The sequence below is a fragment of the Nothoprocta perdicaria genome, unplaced genomic scaffold (genome assembly GCF_003342845.1).
Source record: "Nothoprocta perdicaria isolate Ctin4 unplaced genomic scaffold, notPer1 scaffold_2, whole genome shotgun sequence".
Classification (NCBI taxonomy): Eukaryota; Metazoa; Chordata; class Aves; order Tinamiformes; family Tinamidae; genus Nothoprocta; species Nothoprocta perdicaria.
In genome coordinates this window covers 7,282,309-7,300,361 of record NW_020455204.1, presented here as the reverse complement: position 1 = coordinate 7,300,361, position 18,053 = coordinate 7,282,309, and the positions used below count along the sequence as shown (strand labels likewise).

The following is an 18,053-nucleotide window of genomic DNA, read 5'->3' as shown; positions in this document are numbered from 1 at the left end:
GCGGAATCGGCAATGACACATTGCACCTATTAGAGGTTCCCAGCGTCCGAGGGCTCGCAGCGCAGGACGGACAATCCGCAGGGAAACGCGGATAAAGCGCCCAGGGGTCTGAGCGGCCGGAGCGGGGCTGGGCACGGGGTAAAGGCGGCATCACCTCGATCCTGGGGCCACTCCAGTGCCACCGGCATCCGCGGGATCCRCATGGCACTGTAAATAAGGGCTGTTATTTAAGGGGAAGGAAAGCAGCAAGGAGCCAACGMAGGTGTCACTGCAGGGCCTCGCAGCAAGCAGCTCGGGAGCCCCTTTGGGAGCCGCGCGCGATCCCGAAATACCGCTGGAGCACCCGGAGCAGAGGCGCTCGCTGCCCAGCCCCAGTGCCGAGCCTGAGCTTTGCTCCCCTTCACACGGGTCCCTCTGCTCCGGTAGCAAAGGGATGTCCCATCAGCGCGGGCCTTCCATGGGGAGAGGCCCCTCCTCGGCAGCACCTGCAACGCCAATTCATCCCATCTTCAGATAGGAAAACTTAGTGCACGAGCAGGGTGGGAAGCAGCCTGGAGAGCAGCTTCCCACCYGGAGAGCTCCCCCGGGACGAGGGGCCGACCCCACGGGGTGGCTCTGGGCTTTCACGTGGGCTCCTCTTGGAGACRAGTTTAAAAATGGAAGATAAGGAAACACAAAGTTATTTTGAGAAAGCGGATCTGAAATTAGGAGGCGGCCCTTTCCTGGAACGCTTCCAGCCGTCGCTCCCTACGGCTCCRAGCCGCGCAGCCCAACTGCGCTCCYGGGGTTATTTATAGTGGAGCCGGCCGCGCCGGGATGCGATTCCATTTGGGATCRGGCATGTCCTGCGCGGAGACGGGCAAGCCCCTGGAGGCAGCAGAACCCRCAGCCCCACGGCCACCAACTCCACCCAGCTGGACCACGAGTCCTTGCTACAGCCTCGAAGACGCCTGAGATTTGGATTTCGCTCACAATAAAATTCAGAATTTGGGGTCACATCTGGCTCTGGACAAAACCTCTAATTCCAGGCACTTGCTGGGAACGCCAGCTCCTGCAGCAGACGTTTCCAGGAGACCTGAGGACAAACAGAAAAATCCTGAAGATGAGGAAAAGCGAAAGGATTCTGAGTCACTCGGTGTTTTTAAGTGCTTGAATTTTATCTTCCTGCAACCTTCTGCTGCTACACAGCAACATCAATAGTATCTAACCTACAGCCTCTGCAGTTCTCCCTTTGGAGACTGCTTGGAAGCACATCCTGCATTATAAAGCCAGGGTGAGACAAGCCCAGAGTAAAAGTGGGAACAAAAGCAAAAATACTGAGGCCCTTTCAGCAGCTTTAAGCAAGTCCCCTGCCCTGCCTGCGCCCCAGGGCGCTGCAGAAGCCAGAACGGGAGAAATCCTGCAGGTTTGGGGCTCAAACGGGGCTTCACTGTTTATAATGCACCAGTTGCTGCCGATATCGCTGGCCAATTCTTTCCTTTTTGATGCAAATTGGGAATTCACAGAAAATGAGTGACACAGACAGAAAGGGGCCACGGGATCCGAGTGGCACTCGGTGCCGTTCAGGGCACGCTTGGCACTGCTCAAAATGTTCCCTATTTATTCCCTTGCTTGCGGGCGGCCGCTTCTGCTCCACAAGCGCCGCTGGGGCGGGCGCCGCGCAGAGCCCGCCGCAGCAGGGGTGCGAGGAGTGCGGAACAGGCCTTTGAATCCCGATTTCACAGCACAACGCGGAATTCACAGACACAGCGCTGGGCCCTTTTGAAGGAACAACCGCCGAGACAGCGAGTTAAAATTTCATCGTAGTGATTTGCAGCAGTTTGGTCCCCAGAGCGGGACAGGCTGCTCGGCATCAAGTTCAGGTTTTCGGGGGGGTCCCGGGTGAAATCCGGGCTCGCTGCTCCGGCGGGAAGCGCCGTGTCCGTGTGAAGAACATCTGCTGCCGAATGTCCCTGAGGCTTCATTGTGCGCAATGGAAACGCTTCGGGAAAGGGGATTTGCCCCCAGCCCATCCCAGGATTTCTCCTGCCAGCACAGGGCACTCGCCCCAGCCGAGCTCCAGCGCTKCTCCTGAGCAAAACATCCCGTGGACTCAAAGCACAGCTGGATCCTTCTAATCCCTGTGCCCTCCCAGCAGGAACAGGCGCTACGGATTTTTATCCTGCGCCGTCGGAGGCGAGAGGGAGACCTGCTTGGAGCGGGACGCAGCCCGGCGAGCTCCAGCCTGGGCCCGCAGAGCCCCCGCAGCGGCCGAGGAGGCTCCGGCTCCCAGGAAGCCTCCRAGCGGAGGCGGCTCCGTCTCCGGAGGACGGTGCGTGAGGAAGAGGCCACGTGGAGCCGGGCACGAGGAACCGGCCTTGGCCAGAGCCTGAGAGTCCCTAATCACTAACGTAGCTTCTTTTAAGGCATCCCTAAGAGCTTTAAGAGACCTTTAAGAGACCACCCACCCCTGCACTGCTGCCGACCCCCAGCAGCAACCACAGCACCCGKCACCATCCCATTTCCCCGGGGAGCTCAGCATCAGCGTTATCCCAAAGCCACTTGCAAAAATAGAAGGCAGATGCTTCTAAAAACACTCCAGTTTTACCCACTGTTTATTCTTATTCTAGTCCACAACGTCAAAAGCACTAAGTTGCCTTCTCAGACACCCTTCTAGGAAGGCGAGCCCTCTTGCCACACACCGCCGGTTGCACCCAGGGGAGGATTCGGCCTCGGCTGCAAGGGCTGTTTCACTCTGCTGTTATTCAAATGCACACATACCTTTTTCTAAGGTACTGGTTGAGGTGCAATTTCGGAGCCCAGCTGGAAGCCGAGCTGCACGTGTGCTCAGCACGTACCCGCCGGCAGGAGGGCCTCTCTTTTCCTCTGGAAGCCAATTACTTGTCCGGTGGAGTGTAGCAAGAGGGAATTACAGGTCAAGTTTTCCAGAATGACTCTCTCCGAGGCACAGGAACTTTTCAAATCACACRTGTTAAGTAGGTCACAAGAGTGAAAAGCAACGTGATGGAATTAAGTATCCTTTGAGGACCTGAATTTTAGGAAAAACGGACATGGGTCCGTGTGCATTTCAACCCCTTCTGCAAAACCCAGCACAGTGGTGAGAAAACACATAGACTTCYCTGATGAACCACGGGCTAAAATTAGAAACCATTCACCCCTGAAAAGCCACAGCTATCGCCAAAAGGAAAGTAGGTCACGGATGGAGCGGCTAACTCGATTTTCCGGAGTTTCTGGCGGCTCTGTCCTCGCGTAACCCCCTCTCTCCCAGGGGCTGCTCGCGGTGCCCGCTCGTGCGCGGCACAAGCGCGCGGTGCTGGTGGCAGTGGGGMAGCGACGCGGGTGCTCTGCTGTCCCGCCTCTTCCCGAGGCCTCCGTATCCTCCTTTTCCTTGGATTCTCTGCAACACTCCCAAGCAAGCCACAAGCGGAATATCGTGTGCGAATCCGGCTGCTCCTTCCTTGGCGCGTGGCCCTGCCGGTCGAGCCCGGCGTGGGGCAGGCAGCGCCGCCACAGCCGGGTTCCTCCCCCGAGCAAACCTCAAGGCAGGCGAGTCCTTTCTCCTGCAACCCACAAGCAGCAGCAAGGCTTAAAAAGAGCCCAGCTCTGGCTTGCCCACTCCCGATCAAAACGTCTCTATTTAGCTTTGCAGCCCTTTGCTCCTACCAACCGACTTCTCAATTAAGTGCTAAGCTGCAATCAACCTCCTATCGATGCAAGAGCATCCAGGGTCCTTCCCACACTCGCCAGACCGTTGGGCACATCATGGACAGTCTCCTCTGCTGCCATCAAAACCACCCAGGGGACCTGGGCTCCTCTCTGCAGCTACTTTCCATGCGAGGTCCTCTCTGCCAGCGCTGCCGTGGCTTTTCCTCTTCACAGCTTCTGTCATCCTCCTCTTGGCTTCGTGGTGTCTTGGGCCAGGGGAAGAAGGAGGGTCTTAAGGTGGCAGATCCACTGCTGGTGGTCGGGAAAATTAGGGCCCTACTGTTGTTCTGAACATCTTCAGCAGAGGTGACTGAAAGCTGGGAATGGGGATGTGCTTTAGAAGGACATTTATATTCTCACCCTTACCTTATTACTAAAGCAATGACAGATGCAGCAGGACCTACAATTCTCAGCCCATCTTTCCTCTTCYAACCTACAATTTGGCAGGTTTCATCACTGAACTTCAGCCTTGGCCAGCAAGTCTCTGTGGACTCTCTTTACAGTCCAAGACTAGATCAGATCTTCCTCAAAGGAAGCAACTTACCTCTAGTCTACTACGGTTTCTACCAAGCCAAAGGGAAGGGCTGCTTGGTCAGAGTCTCCTGCCCACAGACAAGCCCACTCACACRCTCCTCTCGATGGCGCTTCACCAGCACAGAGGGAAGAAGTGTCGTTTATACATCCCAGGGATCACACAGATACAATCACAGAGCCAAATTTGAAGTAATTTAGACATTTGGTGTCAGACGTGACCTCTGCTTGCTGAGCACCCACCTGGAATGAGTGCACCCTGACGTGAAGGTTAATAGCAAAAACGCTCCTGGCTAAAACCTGGCTTGGAAGATCAGCGTAMCTTGGAACAAAACCGAGAACATTGACACATTGATGCCACCAACCCTGAGCACTTAGACAATGACTTCCCACTATYATCCACTTTCCCTTCCAAGGAGAAACGTAAACCCCTTAACTTGTTCATACTCTTCAACGTGATCCATGAGACTGAGCAGAAACCGTCAGGGTTTGGCTCAAGCAGCATCACACTTGTCAAGGGGAGGCAACGGGGGACACGGGGAGAAGGGAGGGCAAAGGGGGATCCTGGGCACCAGCCTCCCCAGCCCAGGGCCTGCAAAGCCCGGACCAGCTGGCACTTGCTGATGCTTTAAACCCGTTCGACCTTTGGCTTCACCCCTTGCACAACAGCCTGTGCCATTCCTGGTTTCCTATTGCTAAGGGAGAGACRCAGATGCAGAAAGCGCAGGCAGAGCAATTGTGCTGCCTGCGAGCCCAGGCCTTGGGATGTTTAGGACTCAGGCACCTGGATTTCTGCCGCTCCCAGGGAAATCGCAGGCTTCGCAATTCAAAATAATTAGCGACTAGTAGTTTTCCCTTTATGTAAAATCATCCTTTTTATCCAACACCTAAATGAAAATGAATGAGCTTGATTATCTACCAAAGGGCTCAATTTTCTAACGTCACTCCGAAGCACGCAGCAGAATTCACGTCCCCTCTGGCTGCTCTTACAAGCGACGGCGACTGCCACAAACAGGCGGCCGAGGCCGAGATCCAGAGGCAGCGATGCCAGCGAGATCTCTGCTAATGCCCTTTTCAGCCTCCAAYGGCCTCAAATCCGCCCACGGCCGAACCCACGTCCTTTCTGCTCCGGCCACAGGGCTCAGGGGCAGCCAGGAGGGCTCCTGGCTGGCCTGCCAGTCGGAGGTATTTCCAAGGCTGCCCTCAAGCCACGCAGCCCATGACACTGCCCATCTTCTCAGGGCAACTTTAACCTGGTTCCCCCAGAAGGAAGAGACAGATGGAGCAGTTTAATGGATGGGACTCCGAAGCAGCTCCWAAACGCTGCTAACACCCAGTCTAACATTTATCAGAGCAAACCTCAAGCCCCAGGCTCTCACACAGCCCAGTGGAGATGCCTGAGCTTAATTCACATAACAAAGAGCGCCTGGTGGCTGCGCCGGCTCTCGCCACCCTTCCCACGGGACCTCCATCCCTGCCACGGCCTCCCCAGGGCGAGGGCCCATCCGCCTGCCCAGCAACCCCACCAGCCCCATCTCCCCTTCCCCGCTCACCCGGTTCTCGTCGTAGATGATCTGCACCAGGCTGCGGTGCTTGGACTCGATGGGCGGCGGCGAGATGGGCTTCTCRGGCTCCGGCGGCTTGGCTGCTTCTTCCTCCAACTGTTGCTGCGGAACCAACGGGGCRGGAGGAAGGGAGTGAGTCACCGCGAGAGAAAGGCAGCCGGCCCCGGCCGCACGAGCACCCCGCGGTGCCGAAACCACCGTCCCCGCTGCTCCCTGCGCGACGGCGGCAGGCAGCACCGCACGGCGGGGAGAGCCGCGGGGTCCTGCGGTGCTGCCCACCCGACACGGCTGGCCCGGTGCACGGAGCGCCAGGACCCGTCCCGAATGGATGGGCAGGGTGGGCACGAGGCCACAAAGGGGGATTTTACTGGAAATCCTCATGGGGAACTACCCGGCCCCAGCGCTGAGGGGCAGCAAGGACGCCGAGCAGCCTGGCCGTGCTCTGCCATCACTGTGCCTGGCACAGGGCCGTGGTGACGGTTCTGAGCTGCCTCGTGCGCCCCAGCTCCGCTGCAGCGGGTGACGGGCCCTGCACTGGGCCGGCCGCCGAGCAGCGGGGACGGCAGAGGACGCGGCAGGACCACGAAAGCAGAAGGCCCCGGTGGGAGGTGGTCCAGCCAGACGCGCTGCAGAGACRCGCGGGACAGTGCAGCAGCAAAAGCAGCGGCTGTGGGACAGCATGGGAGTGACACGTGGGCCACCCTGAGTGCAGAACGACAGGCTCCCAAAGGAGCTGCCCAGTTTGGAAGGTTCCACATCCCCTGGAAATGCCCTGCTCAGCAGCAGGCACCAGAGGACGCGGGCACACTGTGCCCTCCAGCCACGTGCCACCGTGTTATCTCTGGCAGGCATTCTAAGACCCGTTTCTTCACGAGAACACATGGCACTGAGCCAAAACCACCACGGAAACCCAACTGCAGGTAGGGACATCTCCGCAGAGGCAGGTGGTGTCCTGCCCTCGTGCCCAGCAGCGCCGGGCAGCACAGCTCCTTGCCCGCCTTGCTGCAGGCTCCAGGCTCCCTGCAGCTGGGCACACAGGGCCACAGTGCCCAGCAGCCCGTGGCCGCCCGTGCAGTGATGCCAGCCCAGGTCTGCACTGGACTCTCATGCAACACGGGGGCCGGGTGCCTCCCTCGTGCCCATCGTCTCCCTGACATGGCAAAGCGCACCCAGCCGCAAGCCTAGGGCTGCAGAGGTCACTGCAGGGCTGGGGATCACTACATGATCCCTGGAGGTCCCTTCCAACCATGGCGCTGACACGTCTTCTACGCACCCACGTCCCCGGCCCTCCCAACTGCTGCCAGACACGAGGAGCAGCCGAGCCCGTTGAGCAGATTTGAGGAACTGCCCCGATGAAAGAGGAAATCACAGATTCCGCCGCGCTGCCCCTGTGGCCGGCGGCTCCGTGGCGAGGACACGGAGCGCACGCGGCAGGAGCCGCGGCGACAGGGAGCATTTGTCAGAATTTGTGCACCGTTTTTCACCGCCTGTCTCCARTTCTCCACACCTTTGTATTTGCTTCTACAGCTAAAACATGCCCTGTTGAAGCAAGGGAGAAAACAACCCGTTCTCCTGCTAGCAAGGAAAATGCATTTGTGAGAAGGCCCCCGGGGCTGACAGCAACGCGCGGTGGCAGCGGGAACGGGCGCTGCCGAATGTGCTCCGGGCGGGATGAAACGGCCCCGAGAGCTCCTCTCGTTTCAGCCGTGACAGTTTCTCAGGTGCCCAGGGGCTCAGCACTGCAAAGGGGACCACGGTTCTTGCAGGAACCACAGCTTAAAGCGCAGGCTGCAAAACAGAATCAAACAGCACCCATCCCCTGGGCAAGCCATGAGCAAAGAGTGCCCGCTGATCCAGCCTTTGGGGGCACTAAAAGGCTTCTCGGAGGCTTCTCCTTTCAGCTGGATCCTCTCCAGAGGAACCCACCTTCAACCTACAGCAGAGTCCTCCCAAAGTCCTGCASTGCCCAGGCCTCCAGGCAGTCCTTGGCCCCTTCAGGTTCATTTCAGAGCCACCCTCAGGKTAGCAAAGGTCCCCCCCAGCAGATACCAATGCACCCAAATTATAAGCTCCAAAACTCAAAAGAGGGAACCCCAGAGGGATCTGTCAATCCGCCGCTTCTCTTGGGGAAAATATTTGGGTAAGAATGTCAGAAACTTGGCTACGTTGTTCTGGAAACCCACAAAAATTTTGCAAAGTGGTCGGGTCTGCTCTAATTGATTTCAGACAGGAGGATTTGATGGCATATCAGGAAATGAAAGTTTGCCAGTAAGTGCAGGCTCATTAAAAGCAGCTCGTTAAAAGAAAAAAAAATACAAATCTAATTATAGCTGAACTACAGTAGAGAATTCAGCTCTCCTCTCCGTGGCACGGTCATTAAAGCAGCGGATGCTGCAGGCAGGGGATGCAGGCAGCACCAGCGGATTCGGGAGCATGGGACAGCAAACTTGCCCTTGGCAGGTAGAGCCCTCCACGGACACCCTTGGATTGGGGGAAACCGGCAAAATAAAATCCATAAAGGTTCTCGGATGTGACCGAAATGGGTGTCCTGAAGGTCTGCCACCAAAGCAGGGCCAGGACCATGAGGAACGGAGGGGAATTTAGCCAGGAGATGGAGGGGAAGACCCAGAGCTCCTGAATCCACCCGGACCACCGCGGTTCCAGCTCCATCACCAGGTGGGAGTGTTGTTCTCCCGGAGAGCCCTTCGGAGAGCTCTCCCATGCAGGGAGGCTCAGGCACAACCACGGAGCAGAGCCCAGCAGTTTATTCCTTGCTAAGATTCCTGGTGCCGGTGCCAGGAATAACTGCATGAAGATTATCTGTGCTTGTCAGGAGGAGGGCGAGCAGGRACTCGACGGGAGCTGCAGGCACATATGGCTCAGGAGCGACGCGGGGGATGGCGGCTCACAGCAGCCTTCTGCTGGGGGGCACAGCATTTGGGGAAGCTTCCTCAGCTTGCCGAGGACTTTTTGCAACCCCTCCTGCCAGCAAAGCCCAGGAGGAGGCTTCTTTGCCATTTCTGGAACAACCGGAGAGAAGGAAATAGGGGTTTTTTGCACATCCTTTCCATAGAAATGTATTTAATGATCCCGAGAAGGCCTCCCAAAGACAGAAGGGAAAAGCATTAGGCTATTACGGCCACGCACGATCTCTCCCCTGCTCATTCCAGGAGGAGTGGGATCTGTTTCGGGCTGATTGTTTTCCCTCGCTCGCCCTTCTCCCRCGCCGACGGATGAACAGATGGACAAAACGTCTCCCGAGCCTTTCAGACAGGAAACCCTCCTTGTGTGTAACCGCACGGGCCCAGATGGGACAACTTTCCTGGAGGAGCAGCACGGCCGGGGAATGAGGAGAGGAATCCTGTCCAAGGATTCCTCTTGGACAGGGAGGCCCTGGCATGCGGGGGAGCTGGGAGGGATGGGCCAGCTGACACACTGATCACAATGAAAAATGAAAAGAGGAGGAGAAGGGAGGGGATGATTTAGCTGCCAGCAACCACTTGAAGCTTCTTCCAACTAATCGGAGCATTTTTGTGGGAAGGAAGAATCGTGAAATTTGTGCAGAAGGAAGATATAAACCAACCGAGCAGCCAACAGTGAAAGAGCCATTTCCTTGTGGAGGGACAGCTTGATTTTAATGGCACCGAGCGTATGCTGCTGCTCCCGGTAACTCCACGAGCCAGTCCTCACCAGCTCGGAAAAAATCAGCTCCACTGTTGGTGTCCTTGGCTGCAAGAGGCTGAGCCTTGGCCTCTGCACCAAGTGCACGTCCCTCTCGGAAGCTCCTCTCCTCCCCTGTGATGGGAAACAACCCCTTTTTTGGCATTTCTTTTTCAAATGTGAGTTGGAAATAGGGACCATTGGCCTCTGTGCAACGAGCAGGACCGTGGGACGTGGGGGGAMACCTGCATTTCACCTGTGACTCCTAGGGAGGCAGAGGGGAGGGCGACTTCGCCCAGCYCCTCCCAACGGAACAAAAAGATGCCCTGTGGTTTCCACTGCTCCTGGTGTTCCTGCTGCTGCTCCACAGAGCCAARCAGGACTGTTTCTCTCCACCAGCATCACAGCTGCTTCTTAACCTTCTTGGCTGCCTTTCCTTAAGCACTGATACCGCTGAGGATAAAAGGCGACACAAAAGAAGTCTTTCGCACTAATTAAACCATACAGATTGAAAATAAAACGAAAACATCCTGCTCTGCCTTGCAGGAAGARTGGGAATAGTATCTGCTAAGCAAAAATGTAAATCCAAAAATGAAAGGAGATTTGGGGTATTTTTGTAGGCAAAAGATACTAGGGAGCCAGGACAGCAGCCAAGTCGCAGGTGGCGGGTTGGCGTGTCTGGGAAATGCAGGAAGCCTCCRAGCTACCTCAGTGCACTCATTTTTCCTCTTCCTGCTCCACTTTCACAGGTGCGGAGGAAGGTCACCTGCACACTCATCCTCCACRAGTCCTGGCTCAGTCCCAGCTCCACACGCAGAGCTCCCAATTACAGTGCTCCCTCTATACAGAGATTCCAGACACGCGGACCTCCGGAGAGACTGCTCYGCTCCCAGGCAGCCTGGGATTAGCAGCCATCAGGGAGAGTGCAGAAAGTTGCCCCAAGCACAGGAGAAAAGGAGCAACAAGACAGAGAGAAGTGATTTCCTTTAGGCAGTGAAAGCCTTTAAGAAAAAAAGAATGCAGAGTGTCCCCAAGGTTTTGTCATTCTAATCTCTTAATGCCCTTGTGGTCGTCCTATACACAGCAGCACCAAGGCGGGCAGCTCTCCTGCTGGGCAGCTGCTCGGGCGCAGGGGTAAAGCGCTACGGAGCAGATCCGACCCTAGCCATTCCTGCCCTGCCTCCTTCCTGCCCGCAGGAGTTTTGCCGGGCACTGCTCAGGGATGCAGAGACCCTGAGGCTGGCGGGTGCATGGGAAGGTTGAGGACACAACAGCGAGGCTTGGAGCAGCCCAGTACCACAGCACTGGGAAGGACACTTGCTGGAGAGGAAAAGGATGTTGGGACCACGCTGCACTGTGCAGAGGACTTGTATGTCCCCGACTGTGCTCCCTGCTCTGCCACGGACCGCAAGGAAATGCTGAGGACAGATTTTTCYTCTCTCTTTTAGATATCTGGAGATGCCAGAGAGCCCACATGCAAGACTCCCTCATCCTGCAACCCACAGCCAGTCTCCCTGTGTCATAACAGGGAGCACAGGCACAGACCGTGGCTGGTGGCACCAGGCATTGCCACCTCCCCTCGGGGACATGCGGGAGCAAGGGCTGGGTGCCAGTCAGCAAGCAGAACTGGGGACACACGTTCCCCTCCAAGCCTCTTACCTGCTTCTTCTTCAGCTTGGAGATCTGCTGCTCCACCATGGTGATCTCGCGGTCCACACGATCCATGTTCTGAATGAGCTCCTCCTTCGAGAGCCGGGCTGGCAGCAGGTCCAGCTCGGAGTCCGCGTGAGGAGGGCTGACCGGAGACACGGGCTCCAGTTTGCCAGGCAGGCCGCGGTCCTGGGGAGCACAAAACAACCACGTCAGCCCTTTCCCAGGAGATTTTGGATCCTCTCATGCTCCCACGTGAGCTGCCACAGCTCCCTGGCCTGCTCCCAGCCCTCTAACACAAATACACACCTTGTAAACCCTGCAAGACTAAGCAGGACCAGCTGCCAAACCGCATCCCCACCACGCACTGCAACCTTCAACATCTCCACCACGGGCACCAAGTCAGTCTCTCGCAGTCACCACAGCAGCTTCTCCTCCTGCCAAAGCCTCTCGGAGGCTCCCACCACCTTTGGCACCAGCCACATCCCTACAGGAACAGTAAAGCCATCAACAGGGAGGTTGAGCTCCTAGCTGTGGAGCTCCCTCCATGTCTCAGCAGCAGCTTGAGGCTGCCTCTTCTTGTCAAAAACTGGGTAGCTGCAKAGTTGCCAGGTAGGCACCAACACGGCCAGGCTGGGGAGGAGGGCAGAGCTGACACACACGTATGTGCACCAGGAGCGAGCTACCATGTCCCTGGGAAGGGGGGACASAGGCCACCTCCAGCAGGCTCTCCATCTCCTGCTCTTCCAGCAGCCCTCAGATGCCAAACACGTCCTCTTGGGAGAGGGAGAGCACAGGGATGAGCAAGGTCAGACGAGAGGGAGACTGACTGAAGTGACAACAAGCAGCTTTTTGCCCTTTCCAGGTGGAAACAGCTCGCTCGCGCCATGGCAGCCTCCCGGCCTCCTCGTTAGAAGTTCCCCTCTTCGCTCCCTTCGCAGGGGACGGATTTCCCCRGCCGGAGGGGCGGGAAGAGGAGCTGCCACCCAGGCGTAACCATAAAGCCCACGAGGCGGCAGCGAGGCCGGGGAGGGCAGGGGGCAGAGAGGGGACACGGGCAGCGGGGAACACAGCGGCGCTCCCTCAGCGGTGCCCGTGGGTGACGGGGACAGAGGGTGGCGAGGCCGCCACGTCCACTGGGACATGGATTAGATGATCTCTAGAGGTCCCTTCCAACCTTGAAGATTCTGTGAAGACTCTGACCCAGGGCACTGTCAGCCTTCACCAGAGCCTCGTTCCTCTTCCTCTCACCCACTAAGCGCAGTTTGACATGGAGGAGACTCAGGGTGGCCAGCGAGGAAGCAGTGCCCAGAGCCTGTCTGTCCACACCGGCACCCGACCCGCTGCTGCCATCAAGCGAGAGAAAGCCAATGAGCCACCCGAGCGCCCTTCCTCATCCTCCGAGGGGCCAGCGAGCTGGAAAGCTTTGTRGTGGCAGCCTGGTAGTTTCCAGCACCAATCCAGCAGGGAAACAGGACAATATCAAAGTTTCTGGAGACCCCTAAGAAGCAGATGCTTCCCTGTGAGGAGACTCCAAGAACAGCCAACAAGGTCTAAGGCCAAGACTTGGTGTTCTCTGCACCACCAAGATGAAGTTCAGTGACTTTTTCACAGAGATGGGTTTCGTTTTTAAAACCAAGAGGTCCAGGACAACCACAAGTRGCAAAAATTAGGTGCCCATAAAATCTAGCTCAGGTTAAGGAACAGTAAGACTCTGGATGCTGGGAGGATACGTTTTCCTAAAGGAAAGAAAGTCATCTTCTATCAAAAACACAGGAGAAAAAGAGAGGCTTCTCACTGCAGATGGGAAACAAAGATATCACGCCTCCCAACATGCAAGACAAGGCATCTTTAGACGTCTACTTGGCACAGAAGCCCTCCRAAACCCTGCTTCTGAGATATTTCTACCTTTTTACTTTGCCGAATCTGAAGTAAAATAACAGCAAAGCTGAGTAAGGGGAATGGCTGCAAATTACAGCCCATAAAAACCATCATTATCTCGCATTATGAGACAATTATGGCAATAGAGAGAGGCAATGTCCCTGGAACTCAAATAACAGGTCACTGTCATTTCCCGAGCATCTCTCTGGATAAAGGAGATGACAAGCGCAGAGAGAGAGAGAGAGAGAGAGAGAAACAAAATTGAAGGCAAAAAATTCCTGCCCATTTTGAGGTTCAGAAAGCAGAGCTCCTGGATTTATACAAAGCACAAAGAAACTCTTTTTACAAATCACAAAAACCCAGCCAGTTTGAAGGGCTGTTTACAAGAGCCGGGCTCGGCTTCACATGGTGGACTTGGAAAGCAGGTCAAGTCTCAGCAAGCAAGTTCATGCTCCAGCCAGGAGCATCCGCGCGGGAAGGGCACCTGTCCGKCCCCGGAGCAACGCGGGGCCGTGGATTAGGAGCTGCACATGTGGCTTTTGGGACAAGCCGAGCTGCGAGGAGCCCCCATCACCGCTGAGCCCGGGGGCACCAGCCTTGGGGTATGGCCTGTGCTACGGCCCCCCTCATCCCTGTGCCACAAGATCCTTGGCAGCACCAGGAAAGGGGATGTTATGTAAACCCCAGAGGAGAAAAGCCCACCAAGCCCCCGGTGGACATGCACGGAGGGATATGGCACCGCTCTTGAAGGCTGCAGAGCCTACACAGGAGGAAGGAGCAGGAAGCCAAAGCAAGCCTGGAGCTACAAGCTCCTACAAAAGCAGGACCATCTCCACCAGCCTCCTCGCTGCAAGGAGMAGCCCTGGGCACGYGCCAGTTGCCAGCAGCTTTGGATGGCGCTCAGTGTCTGCTCACAGAAATCCCACCAGGACAGAGCTCCCTGCACCAAAGCTCCACGCCGGAGCGTTGCATCCCCGCAGCACAGTCCCTGCGGGCAGCAGAGCAAGGCAGACCCTGCGAGGAGGGCCCAGGGGACACTGACATCCACAGCTGCTTTTATTTCAGTTGCTGCTCCCTGTGATTTGTTTCCTAGCACTCCAAGAAGCCATTCGAAATACACCCTGGTTCACGCCAGTGGTTCAGATGGTCTCACATCCAAGTTCTGAGCAAGCTTAGTGTGAAATGTAAAATTCTTCTTATTAACGTGAAGTCACAGACTTCGAAACCAGCATGAAGCCGGGCGAGCTGGAATAAATCTGCTGGAGGGAAGAAAACAATTACTGCATCACTCAAGTTGATATTTTCTCAGTAATTAYGCTGTTTCCATGTGATTTGTTTTTATACATGGCTAACAGCTACTGTAGCTCCTGTTAGCCCYGGCCTTATTATTATGTGATTTGTGTGATAACAAGGGTGCATGAGCTGGGGGAAGAAACTGCATAAACCCTCCTGCAGAAAGAAGAGATGTTGGCATTAAGGAAAACAATTACTAAGGAGCTCAGCAAAGAGCGAGGCTGGTTGTTTTCAGCTTCTTGCTCTTCTACCTGCTTTTATTCCTATCACAGGTAACTTCAATGGGGTTGGAGCAAGCCTTTTACGTGCTATTAGGCAGTGACTTAGAAGTCATGTGCAGGATAGGGAAGAGAGAGCTCAAGATTAGGAATCAAAGCAAATCCCATCTCCAAAAATAACCGGCACAGCTCCTCAAACGGGGTAATCGGGTGGTGATTTTGGTGGAAGGGTAGGAAAGGGAACAAGGGCTTTCATTAAACCTGCACCTCCCTTCTTGGGATGAAAAGCAGGCAGAAAAGTCTCAGAAGATGAGCAGGAGCGTGGGCACCTCACCCATCACCGCTCAGGGCTGGGCTGTAAGGCAAAACCAAGTGTAAAACAGTCTCAAGAAAGAGGCCAAGTAAATAAAGTCCAATGGAAACTTTTTTTTTTTTTGAAAGAGAGTCAAATAAACATTCCTGCTGGCATATCAGCAACCCAAACATGACAGCACCAATGCTGACGGGGACAAGAAAAAATAAAGTCAAAACTAAAAAATCAAAGGAGCTGAAAGCCAACATCTCATTTCCCGGGACAGAAGTGCAAGACAAAGTCAGAGAGCCCAAACAGTGAAAAGGCRCACGGGGTTATTGCAGCGCTTCGTGCACAGCCCCCTGCAGCGCTACGGGCCCGTCCAGCAGCCCGGGCTGCCGAAGGGGGTTAGTTCTCCAGCACGTCTGGCTTTGAGCTCGCCGGGTCCCTGCGGCAGCRCGCGGCAGGCGAAGGGGCCGCGGGGCCAAGAGCCTCCGGCGGCAGCAGTTCAGAGACACAGAGCGGCTGAGGGTGGAAGGGACCTCTAGAGATCACCCCGTCCAGCCCCGGCTCCAGCAGGGACACCCAGAGCACGGGGCACCGGTCACATCCAGGTGGGTTTTGAAGACCAGAGCAGGAGCCTCCCCAGCCTCCCTGGGCAGCCTGTGCCAGGGCTGTCACGCTCACAGCAAAGAAGTTCTTCCTCACATGGAGAGGGAACTGCCTGTGTTACAACTTGTCCCCACTGCCCCTTGTCCTGTCACTGGCCACCTCCAAGGGGAGTTTGGCCCCTTCCTCCCTACATTCTTCCCTCGGGTACTCRGACACGCTGATCATTTCTCCTCTCGGCCTTCTCTCCTGCAGGCTGAGCAGGCCCCGCTCGCTCGGTCTTTCCTCAGATGCTCCCGTCCCTTAGTCAGCTCCGTGCCCGTGGGCAGCGCGGCCGAGCGGGGCGGTCACCGGGAGCCCCGGGTGGCCACCGGCCCCACGGCCCGGGACTCTCCTCCGTTCCCGAGCCCCGGGCGCGCAGAGCACTGCAACCAAAACACGGAGCGCTTTCTCTGGCCACGGCCCGGCGCCTGCTCCCGGGGGACCTCGCGAGGCTGAGGAGCTGTCTGAAGACGGGCTGGACTTCATCCTTTTTATCTTTTTTTTTTCCCCCTAAACTATGCGATTTTATGAGAAGGCCTCCGAAATTCCATTCCCCTGTAACCCAGCTGAATTCCGCCGAGCCAGGGCAGAAAACATCTCAGCAACCCTGCAGCTCGCACGAAAGTAGGTCAAAAACCTTCCCCGATGTTTTGACAGCTTGAAGCAATTTAATTGCAAAAGCAGGAACAAATGCTGACCCTCCCTCCGCACCCCCATGGGCGGCTTTGCGAGGGTGGCAAAACCTTTGCAGTTAGTGTGACGGGTAAAAGCACCAAGCCAAGCACAGCATCTGCCCTTGCAAAACTTGCCCGTGCTCGGAGAAGTCATTCCACACTATTACACTTAACAGATGCCGCCTCTGGACCTTTCCATCACAGGATATTACAGCAGCAGCAAACGCAGCTCGTGCGTTGAGAAGCCGCTTGGAATAACGGGTCTGCTCTGGAAAACCTTCCTCGGAGAAACTCCCACGGCAGCCCAGGGCATTAYGCTGACAAATGGATGCGGGGCCTTTCATTACCTTCCTGCATTCCCCATTACCAGGGAATAATTGCGCTGAACTCGTGCGTTCCCCACTGACTTCGCACCAGYGATGAATTCTCACCTACCCATCTACTCATCACAAACAGGGGCTCGTAGCTGCACCTCCCATTACGTATTGCCCAACACTTCCTATGCTGAAGCACTGGGGTTTCGGTTGATTCTCATTATGCTAAAACTTTAAGTGTCTGCACTGAACTTCTTCATGCTGAAGATTTGCTTCAATATATATTTTTTTCTATATAATAAATTCCAGCCAAAACAACTCGACCGTTTCCAAGAACAAGCTTGGAGGGAAAACGTGCCTTTCTGCAATGTTAAGAAAAATTCTGGAATCCTTGACGTTGAGCATCCTCAGCAACCCAGAGCTATGGAGCGGAGTCAACGCATCTGGCAGAGCTCTCTGTGCCAGCAACTCGCTCAGAAACCCTGCCCAAGTCATCACTAAATCAATAAAAATCACACAAGTCCCACGGATTGTGCGCAGGGGAAGCAGTGGGAAGGCAAGGCTGTGCCCTGCTCACTCCAGGACACCTGGCCTCGTTAAGACATCACTTAACGAACGGAATCCCCTCATTCCAAAGGGTGCTTCCCTCCGACYGGCCCCTGCCCGGCCCTTGGAAGGGCCCTTAGGAGCAGCAGGAGCAAGGCCAGCTGAGGCCATGGAGCGCGGGAAGGCACCGGGATGCTCCCCAAGGCTGTGGCACAGAGGGAAGACACCGGGATGCTCCCGCAGGCTGCAGTGCAGAGGGAAGGAACCAGGATGCCCCCCGAGGCCGAAGGCGGCTCCGTCGGGGAACGGGGCAGCCGGGAAGCTCCATCTAATTCAGAGGGCGACACCAGGTGCACCCTCCAGCAGCCGGGAGGGTAGGGGAGGGCAGATCCACCCGCCGGCTTCAGAAAAACCTCGCTTATTTAGAAATAAAAAATCGAGGGGAAATGAAAAGACAAAAGCGCTTCTCAGCTTGGTGTTATCAAGCAGAGGAAATGAGACTTCTAAAGCTCCCATTCAGAGAGGAGCTGGGGGGGAGAGAAATCCCACTCCAGACACACTCGAGTGAACAGCTTTTGAAATGGAAATGTCGCTCTTCAGAAACATTGCAATTTCTTCCTCCTGGCAGGGAGGAGGTGGCTCGAGCGGGGGCTCCTCAGCCATGCAAATGCACCCGGGGCTGCCCTGGTGGCACCGGGGCCAGGGGATGTGCCAGGGAGCGGATGGGGACGGGCAGGAGGCATCGGGCACGAGGCATCAGCACCCGAGCTGGCCTGAAGGGGCATCAGCGGGAGGCAATGAAGGAGGAGAGCTCTATAGGGGGGACCACAGAGGACACAACGAGGAGGTACCCAAGGGCTCCCCAGCCAGCACCTTCCCYTGGTTCTTCCCTGCACAAGAAGCAAGGGCGACAATTGCCCAAATTGGTTTTTTTCCCCCAAATGCAGGGGGCTGAGCTGCCTGTGGAGGAGCTGGATGGATGGGGAATGCCAGGAAGCTCTAGGGCAGCTCAGCAGCGGCTAGATTGTGCGGAGGGACCATCCCGAGGCTCCTCTCACGCACGGGATGTTCCC

The 18,053-nt window shown here is 56.2% G+C and overlaps 1 protein-coding gene across 2 annotated transcripts in view; it reads right to left on the bottom strand.

The window, feature by feature from the left end:
• Positions 1 to 18,053, bottom strand: part of NCOR2 (nuclear receptor corepressor 2) — a 128,971-nt gene that overhangs the window by 91,241 nt on the left and 19,677 nt on the right. For both annotated transcript variants that reach the window (XM_026037608.1, XM_026037607.1), the window contains exons 4-5: positions 11,121 to 11,300; positions 5,790 to 5,903 (exon numbers count right to left, since the gene is read on the bottom strand). In XM_026037608.1, coding sequence (XP_025893393.1) covers positions 5,790 to 5,903; positions 11,121 to 11,300 — 294 coding nt within the window. The remainder of the gene's footprint in view (positions 1 to 5,789; positions 5,904 to 11,120; positions 11,301 to 18,053) is intronic.